The 8,340-nt window shown below is 37.9% G+C and overlaps 2 protein-coding genes across 5 annotated transcripts; one reads left to right on the forward strand and one right to left on the reverse strand.

Moving 5' to 3' along the window:
* Positions 1 to 977: 977 nt before the first annotated feature.
* Positions 978 to 8,193, forward strand: LOC655945 (uncharacterized protein). 4 transcript variants are annotated; one of them, XM_015981034.2, is made up of 7 exons: positions 978 to 1,488; positions 1,538 to 1,661; positions 1,707 to 1,918; positions 1,961 to 2,338; positions 2,469 to 2,921; positions 5,647 to 6,573; positions 6,627 to 8,193. In XM_015981034.2, the coding sequence occupies exons 2-6, from the start codon at positions 1,543 to 1,545 to the stop codon at positions 6,570 to 6,572; spliced, it is 2,088 nt and encodes a 695-aa protein (XP_015836520.1). In that variant the 5' UTR covers positions 978 to 1,488; positions 1,538 to 1,542; the 3' UTR covers position 6,573; positions 6,627 to 8,193. The 4 variants fall into 4 exon arrangements, with proteins under 4 accessions (XP_015836520.1, XP_015836522.1, XP_015836521.1 ...); XM_015981036.2 differs by lacking the exon at positions 6,627 to 8,193 and having other exon boundaries at positions 980 to 1,488; positions 1,970 to 2,338; positions 5,647 to 6,611; XM_015981035.2 differs by lacking the exon at positions 6,627 to 8,193 and having other exon boundaries at positions 986 to 1,488; positions 1,707 to 1,921; positions 1,970 to 2,338; positions 5,647 to 6,611.
* On the reverse strand, positions 6,564 to 8,128 carry Dph2 (Diphthamide biosynthesis 2). Its single transcript, XM_015981048.2, has 6 exons — positions 7,982 to 8,128; positions 7,827 to 7,939; positions 7,569 to 7,780; positions 7,376 to 7,516; positions 7,066 to 7,328; positions 6,564 to 7,021 (listed from the first exon to the last, which is right to left on the reverse strand). Exons 1-6 carry the CDS (start codon positions 8,126 to 8,128, stop codon positions 6,602 to 6,604), a joined length of 1,296 nt encoding a protein of 431 aa, XP_015836534.1. The 3' UTR covers positions 6,564 to 6,601.
* Positions 8,194 to 8,340: the final 147 nt, after the last annotated feature.

Raw genomic sequence — 8,340 nt, forward strand, 5'->3', positions numbered from 1 at the left:
TTTGTTTTTTCTTATTGTTTTTTGAGAATCTTATTTTTTTTATTTATTTTTATATTTATCTTTATATCACATGTTTTATATTTTCTAAAAGTTTTCTTCTACCCTACAAATACACCAATTTTATAGTAAAATACCATAAGTAGAATGTCAAAATTTATTATTTTCATATTGTTGACATAGTTGACATTACTTCAAATGTTGACGTTGACGTAATTGTTGACAAGTCAACAATTGAATTGCCTACCTTGTTGACACGTCCATCTTTGTTTCTCATTGAATAAACAATAAGTTCTATTCAAAATTTTGCTTTCCTTTCCGTTAAATAAAAATAAATTCATTGAATTTAGAATTGAAAAACTTTGAGCCGGTTTATAGAAAGCGAAATTAAGAGTTAAGTTAAGATTAAACTAATTGACAGTTGACAAATTGACAAATGTCAAGTTAATATCAAATTAAATTTTAATTCCAATTAATTGATTTCTTATGTTTCCATGGAATGCGAAAAGAATTATGACTAATGAATTTTTCACTGCCAACAAAAAGTTCGTATAACTTGAAAATTGTTAAACATAAGTGTAGGGAATATCAATGCAGATCGACGCAAAAATAAAACTTGTGGCACTTCATTTGAAACTTTCTAGTTATGGGTGTTCAAAATTTTACAAACTTAAACTTAATAATTTGGGATTTGCTAACTTTTTTAGAAATTTGAAAACACCAAAAGAAAGATCCAAACCTCTTTTTTTAAATAAACCAAAATGGATTCCAAAAGTCTCAAAAACGGCGAAGTTAGCCAAAGATGCAAATCCAATTTTTTTCAAAAAACACTAAATATTTCGAAAACAATTAAATTTAGGTAGAGGGAGAGCTGATAAAAACTCCCTTAAAATAACTTGAATAGTCGAAAAATGTAGTAAAAACATAGTTTTCCATTTGAAATAAGAAAGTTGATAATGGCTTCCGGTATAACCGGAAGAACCGCCATGTTAGAAATACTTTTACCTAACGGATTATGGTTATATACAAATTTTCAGATGACTATAATTATTAAAACTCCAAAAAATCCCAATACTTCAGTGTCGGTTTTAGACTGGACATCCTGTATAGTTTTTTCGGTTCACTTTATAGATTTGATCTTGATTGAAAAATATTATATGGGAGAACTTAAAACAGTTAATGGAGGATAAGAGGGGCCAATAAGGGCGTAAATAAAGCAAAAATTGTACAATTTGTTTATTGCTAAACTAAATCAAAGCCGCCACTGGTGAAAAATCTGGGGTTTTTGTGGAAATCTGGTGCGAAATCTGTCAAACGTGTAAAGGCACCATGGGTGTGCCCTAATCCAATTTCACTTAAAAACTAATCAACCAAACGATGATTTCGCTAGAAAAGTGCATAATTAGCCCTTAGTTGTGTATTCCTACCGTTCTATAGTGCAATTATCTTGAATTAATCGTCCAAACGTGGTAACAAGCCACGCCATATCAGGTAGGTTAAGTCACTTGTAAACAAAAATATTTACATTTGAATTCTTCAGTGAAAATGCCGTCGTTGCGTAAACGCGTGTCGAGTTATTTCCGCCAGTTGAGCTTCCACAACGAGCCCCGCGACAAACGGCACAACATCAACGAAAACTCCTTTGTGACGAAATACCTCCAGGGGTAAGTTAGCCCCGATTTGTGGCCCACTTTTGACTGACCTTGCAGTCATGTGACGTTGCGCGAGGGCCCCCCGATTATCTACGGGAAAAATCCGACCGATTTGCCCAACTACGAGCTGGGGGAGTACGAGACAGGCCCCTCGTCCGTGGTGGGGTGCTACACGGGCCCCAAAGGGGGGCTCACGACGGTGAAGCGCGCGGAGAAGCACCTGTCGGTGCCCGACCCCGACATTGACTTTATCGACACGGCGGAGGAAAGTGGTGAGTCGGGGGAAGCCCCCTTTTTGACATAATGACCAGTTCTTGCAGTCGCGCCCCCTGTGAAAAAGTCGCCGAAACGGCCCGTCGATAACACGACGATGGTCATCAAGGTGGCTGGGCAAGAGTATTGTGTTACCAACCGTACAAAAAAAAGACACAATAAAAGTCACAGTTTAGGGAGTATCTCCGATTTTAATCTGGAGATTGAAACGACGCGAATTGATAAAGAGTTTTACAATAATAATAACGCTGATGAAGTTAAGTGTAAAGTTGGCAGTATTGATGATAGTGGGGGGGTTGTTGGTGGCGATAAGAGCGAAAATTTTGGTTTAGCCAAGTCCAAGTCGGAGGGAAATCCGTTCCATCACAAAAAACGAGGGAAAATTATCAAAGTGGCCCAAAGGGCCGACTCCAGGGGTAAAAACGCATGACCCTGACCCGTTTTGTTTGATTTAATTCGCTTTAGTTTGGTCCAATTAACACTCTTTGTGCATGTTTTTTTTTCCATATTTTACGGCCCCCACCAATCAGATTGTTGCAATTCTAGGTGGGGACGCCCCTGGCGACGCCTCCTCCTACGCCACTCCCCCCGATGACTCCGCCCTCCCCTCGGAATGGACGCAAAAGTCGGACCTTGTCTTCGGCATTTCGGACTCACTCTACGACCGAAATCAAGTCACCGACAATAAAAACGGTGACCCGATTGCCGATTGTTTCGGGATTATTGCTCGTGAGAATTCGGCAATTCTCGCCGTTGCTGATGGAGTCAACTGGGGGGAAAAAGCGTGCATTGCGGCAAAGTCGGCTGTTCATGGCAGTCTACATTATTTGAACAAAACCATTTTTAATGATACGAAACCGTTCGAACGCCTTACGATCAAACCCGAAGAGACGTCGGATGCGTCCGCTGCCTGTACACGAGTCGGAAACACACGAGAGATTTTCGTTTGTTTGCTGCGGGCGTTCAGTTGCGCCCACGATCTCATTTTGGAAAACAAAGGTTAGTGATTATCTTTTGTTACTCTTCATTTTTTTCTTCGTAATTATAATGATACATTTGAGAAATTACAAATTATGAAATACTAAAACTTGTCGAAAACCAAAAGTCATTATTTTTGAATAAAACTGTCTGTAAAAAAGCGAAAATCGTTTTTTAGACTGGATTTTGTGGAAATAATTTGATAATTTAGATAAAAACATTTTATTTTGGGCAATTCTTTGTTTAAAAACGACAAAAAGATCGCTATAAAGAAGCTAAAATTGCTTTAAACTGGCTGAAACCAACGATTGAAGTACAAATTTAAGCATTTTTTAAAAATGTCAAAGTTTGTTGTCGAAAACTTAAAATCGTTTTATTCTAATGGTTTAAAAACAAAATAAACACAAGTTTATTTGAAAAAAACTATTGATTTCGGACGATTCCTTGCTCAAAACCGACAAAACTTGGTGTAGAAAAGCTAACATCTCTTTAGTCTGACGGAAAACGACGAGTTAAGCACAAGTTTTGTTCATTTTCGACAATTTCTTGCTCAACAATGGCATAACTTTTTCCTTAAAAACGGTAAAACTTGCGTTAAAAAAGCTAAAATTGCTTTGAATTGGCCGAAAACCACGATTATTAAATAAAATACAGTTAAGACATAAATGGAAAGTGACAAACATAAAAGTTAAACAATTACTTACAGGAATAAAAAATTGTATTCTCGCAAATTAAAATGTACTTTCCGTAATTTCTTTGTATAAAGCGTTAAGATAAACAAATTGAAAATTTTTCTATTAATTTGAGGTAAAAATACCATGCGATCATTTGTATTTATAAGGAATATGTGATTTTTTTTCGTTTATCGTTTATAACTGATAAACTAGTGCAAACTGAGGGAAAAAATGTAGTCTAATTAATATTAGTTTTCAGAATGTTATTATTTGCGTCTTCCGTTCAAAATGTGTTTAGTGTTTTTTTTGGACGATTCCTTGCCCAAAAGTTTCAAAATTCGCTGTTGAAAATTTATAATGGCTTTATACTGTGCCGAAAACGACGTAGAAAAACGGCTATTTATTCACCAATTTAGCTAAAAACACTTTATTTTGATTAATTTTTTGTTTAAAAAAACAACAAAAAGGTTGCTGTAAAAAAATTGAAATCGCTTTATACTGTTTTTGTTTGAAGTCAGTTAGTTTTGGACGACCCGTTACATTCTGTCGCTGAAAACAAATATTTAAGCACTAGTTTAGATGAAGAAAGAATAATATTGATTCTGGACGATTCCTTAAAAACGACAAAATTTGCTGTAGAAAAATCTCTTTAGATTGATAAAATAAATAAAATAAAATAAATTCCTTGCTCAACAATGGCATAACATAAAAAAAATAAAAAAAATAAAATAAAAAAATGTAATCGCCTTATTCTGGCGCCGAAACCGATTCTTTTCTTAAAAACGGTAAAACACACAGTAGAAAAACTAAAATAGCTTTAACTGGCCGAAAACGACGCTTATCAAATAAAATACAGGTAAAACATGATGAAAAGTAACAAAGGTTAAAGAAATAAAAAATAGTATTCTCATAATTTAGGATTCAATTCAATTTATTATCATCCCAGAATGAACAGTTCGTTAAATTTATTATAATAGGATAAAGACAAATGAAAAGAAATAAAAAATAACAAACAGTATGAAAAATTAAAGTTTCATTTACAAAGTGTTAATTGTCGAGATTCTTCACTGGAATAGAAACAATGATCTAACAAATGTGCCCCAGCGGCCGTTGTAGAAATTTCGCTCCAAAATAAACTAGTATTTTTCTTCATAAAACCGTCATTTATTTTCATGAATAACTACGTTACAAAAATCAACACTAAAGGAAACGATCAAATCCTAATTTAACAGATAAGGAACTTGCCGTAGTTTCTTTGTTTTAAGCATAACATGAAGATAAACAAATTGAAAATGTTTCTCTTTGATATTAAATGGTATATTATGTAAACGGCATGAAATGATTTAAATATTCAAGAAACGAGGACAAAAATCACGACACGAGCCGGAGGCGAGTGTCTTAATACTCGAGTTGCTTATCCAGTTTTCTCTACCACCCAAATAGTCATAATGACAATTTAATTTAATAAAAAACTACCAGTTTATTTTAAAAATTTATTAAATCTATAAATTATATGAGGCAAAGACAAAGTAGTCAAAACTTTAAAAAGTAAAAATCAGCAACTAGGTAATTTTTGGAAGAGCTTTTTTTTGTCTCTCTAATCTATCTCTCTTGTTGAAAGTAAGTTTTTTGTACCTTTTAGTTCACTTTGCAGTTAATAAACGGTTTGTGTCAGTTCTTTTCTGTTGTATAGTTGCAAGTAGAGTTAAATTTCCTATTTAGGTAATTGTCCCATCCGTATTTTTCTCAGATTTTAACTGTAAACCGCTGCGACCTGTCACAATTTTAAATAATGACTCTTATATCATTCTAATAATTAACTAAATATTTCGTTTACACCGCTCTCTAATGAATAGTAAATTTATTTCTTCATTAAATTTGTTTTGAACGACGTTAATGACAGTTTTTGTGTGACTTGGCCATTCAAATAATGATGCATTCAGACTTCCAAAGCCTGCTTTGAAGCCAGTCAATATGTAAAAGAATCATGAGTTAAAACAATAAATATACAAAGTTTAATAAAAAAAAAATGGAGAGCTAATGCAGACAATTAAGCATCCTTTTTACTGTAGGTATGTTGACAACCCTGACGGTGGCCGTTGTGGTACCGCTGAAACGTCGCGACAGCACGCAACGTTACGTCTGTTGCGTGTGCAACGTTGGCGATACGCTAGCTTACGTCTATTCACAACGTTACGGATTGCGTGAATTGACCAAAGGCTCGCATGATATTAACTGTAACCGCGATATGAGGGACGCTTTAGGGGCTTTGGGACCCGTCGATGGGATTAATCCTGAATTGAGCAACCTGACCTTGAGCATTACAACCTTGAATAAAGGGGATTTGGTCATGGTTGCCAGTGACGGACTCACAGATAACTTCGATCCGAATGTGTGTCGGTTCACTGTAAACAGTCGCTTGGGAGAGGCGGGGAAAGTGGGGCGGAGCGAACCGCCCGTCAAACCGCCCCGACGGTCAGTCCCGCCCCGGAGGCCGCCGGCCCAAGTCACCGACAACAAAACCAGCAGTTTGCGCAAACAAATCTCTAGTCAAAATAAAGAAGGACAGAAGTTTTCCCGCTCCAAAACGACAATCGAAGTCCGGCCAGGGGGCGGGGTTAGACATCACGTGGCCCGGAACGAGGAGGGGATTCCCTACGTCACGCCCCTTCAACGTTACGAGCTCCAATTGCTATTGATCGAGGACGTGTTACGTCACGGGATTAGTGGAAGGGATGACCCGTGCACCACTGCCAGAAAACTATGCGAAAGTTTGGTTAGTTTCACATTTAGTATAACTTCAGCCAAACGACACACACTCGAAGACCAGGATTTGTACTTCGATAATCAAAACGGCGTCCTTGTTGAAGTCTCGCAACAGGAGAAGAAAATCCGGAGGAAAAAAGGATTGGAAAAAGTCCAGAATTTGCCAGGGAAATTGGACCACGTGACAGTCGTCGCGTGGAACGTCGGTAACTTCACTCAAACGTGCAATTAATGTATTTATTTTTCCACAAAATAAATAACTCATCCACTAGTTTCATCATTGTAGCTTTGCGCGATCCCGCGCCTCCCCTCCGACGCCATCTTGACTTCATCCCCACCCACGTCACGCTCCAACCCCTTCCACGTCCTATTGGCCAGGAAACCGGCGCCATGATTGGTGTTGAGAGCCACAGTCCCCGCCTCTTTTGACACAAGCTCCGCCCCTTGGATAGTGGACGTGCCCCGGATACGCCCCGTAAGTAGACTGACATCGTTAGGGTCACTCGTGACGTCGTTGAGTGGCCTTGTGATGACGTCATTGTAGTCGTAAGTGAATTCAAGGCCTTCGGGGGCCGGATTAAGGGCCATTTCCACGTCGTAAATCGTAACAATGGGCTTGTAGTAGTCACGACTGTCGTAAATTTCGTTCAAGGCGCACGTTACGACCACGTAAATGTCAATCTAAAGAAGGGGAATTATTTGCGAATTGATATTTGGGTGATTACCTCTGGAAAATTCGCAAGTTTTGCGACTGTCGGTTTGCCAACACTGACTAAATAGTATTTCTTACTGTGCAAAGTTAGGAGTTTTTTGAGCCGTTCTATGGCTTTTAAATAGTTACTAACCCCCAACGTTCCTATAACTATACCAACAGTATTGCTATCTTTAATTTTTTCAACTAGAAAATACCTTCGTCTTAAGACTTTTTCGTCGAGAGTGTAATTAATCAAACTCGGGGCTTTGTCATTGAAATAATACAGCGTTTTCGCTGGAATTCACAAATTATTTTTGTTTACTCTCTGATGAACTACTCACGTTTATGCGAAAATTTGAGGTTAGGTAACTTGCGATGGTGATTACGGCCCCCGATAAACACAACTGTGTCATTTTCTATCGTCAAATTGTCGGAATTTATAGTTTTGATCGTGTGGTCGGGGAATTTGGCCACAATTTTGTCTAAAATTACGTTTTTTGTTGACCAAAATTTTTGACATAACCTCACTTTTACCTGTCAAATGAATAAAGGAAGTGTCCAATAAAATAACAATTTTCTCGTTCAGTGGCACCAAACATTGCTCAAGTGCCCCCAAATCAAGTTCGTCCTTCTCGTAAATGTTCAAATAGGGGATATTTGCCGACGTCTTTGAGAAACAAACAGGTCCAAAGTGGATAATAGCATCTGCGTTAATATGACCCGCGGCCACGTAATCGATGCAACAGCTGCAAAAACGGGTCATAAGGGGGCTCCTAACGTCGGCCAAATTACCTTTCATACGCCGTGTCCGCTAGAATGTAGACAGTCCGTCCGACTTGTTTTCCTAACCTCAAAGCGACTTCCGACGAGTCTTGCAAGAGATGGTCGGGGAATTGCAAACAAACCTGTCCCAAAAATTAAAAACAGTCAAAAAACCGGGTAATTACCTTTTGAAAATCGTTGGCTTTGATCCATCCGGCACACCGCTGTAGTTCGTATACCTCGTCAATTAGTTCGAATTTGGTCGCCGGATTTAACACAGTTTCTACTTGTTTTTCGAGACTGACCGCTTCGTTTGTGGAAAACTGCGACATTTTTCGCCGATTTCCACCAACATGTGCCTACGTGACTTCGCACACGACGGTGCTCCCTTTCAAAATCAATGTCAAGACGTTTGACCGACCAATGATTCGAACTACGGCATTTGAACTATTTTTCCAAAATTTTTGGCACATTTTTAATTACCGGAAATCAAGCGTTTGTATTGTCCGTGGTGGGAAAAACGCCCAATTTCGACTTTCGTGCC

Source organism: Tribolium castaneum, chromosome 8 (genome assembly GCF_031307605.1).
Source record: "Tribolium castaneum strain GA2 chromosome 8, icTriCast1.1, whole genome shotgun sequence".
NCBI classification, from domain to species: Eukaryota; Metazoa; Arthropoda; class Insecta; order Coleoptera; family Tenebrionidae; genus Tribolium; species Tribolium castaneum.

What these genes read in the sequence shown, in the direction of transcription:
- Dph2 (XM_015981048.2), bottom strand. Translation starts at nt 8,128, where the DNA reads ATGTCGCAGTTTTCCACAAACGAAGCGGTCAGTCTCGAAAAACAAGTA. An exon ending in AAGCCAACGATTTTCAAAAG is followed by an intron (nt 7,940 to 7,981) that starts GTAATTACCCGG and finishes TTTTTGGGACAG; the next exon opens with GTTTGTTTGCAATTCCCCGA. An exon ending in AACTTGCGAATTTTCCAGAG is followed by an intron (nt 7,022 to 7,065) that starts GTAATCACCCAA and finishes CCCCTTCTTTAG; the next exon opens with ATTGACATTTACGTGGTCGT.
- LOC655945 (XM_015981034.2), top strand. Translation starts at nt 1,543, where the DNA reads ATGCCGTCGTTGCGTAAACGCGTGTCGAGTTATTTCCGCCAGTTGAGC. An exon ending in GTGACGAAATACCTCCAGGG is followed by an intron (nt 1,662 to 1,706) that starts GTAAGTTAGCCC and finishes CTGACCTTGCAG; the next exon opens with TCATGTGACGTTGCGCGAGG. An exon ending in TATCGACACGGCGGAGGAAA is followed by an intron (nt 1,919 to 1,960) that starts GTGGTGAGTCGG and finishes CATAATGACCAG; the next exon opens with TTCTTGCAGTCGCGCCCCCT.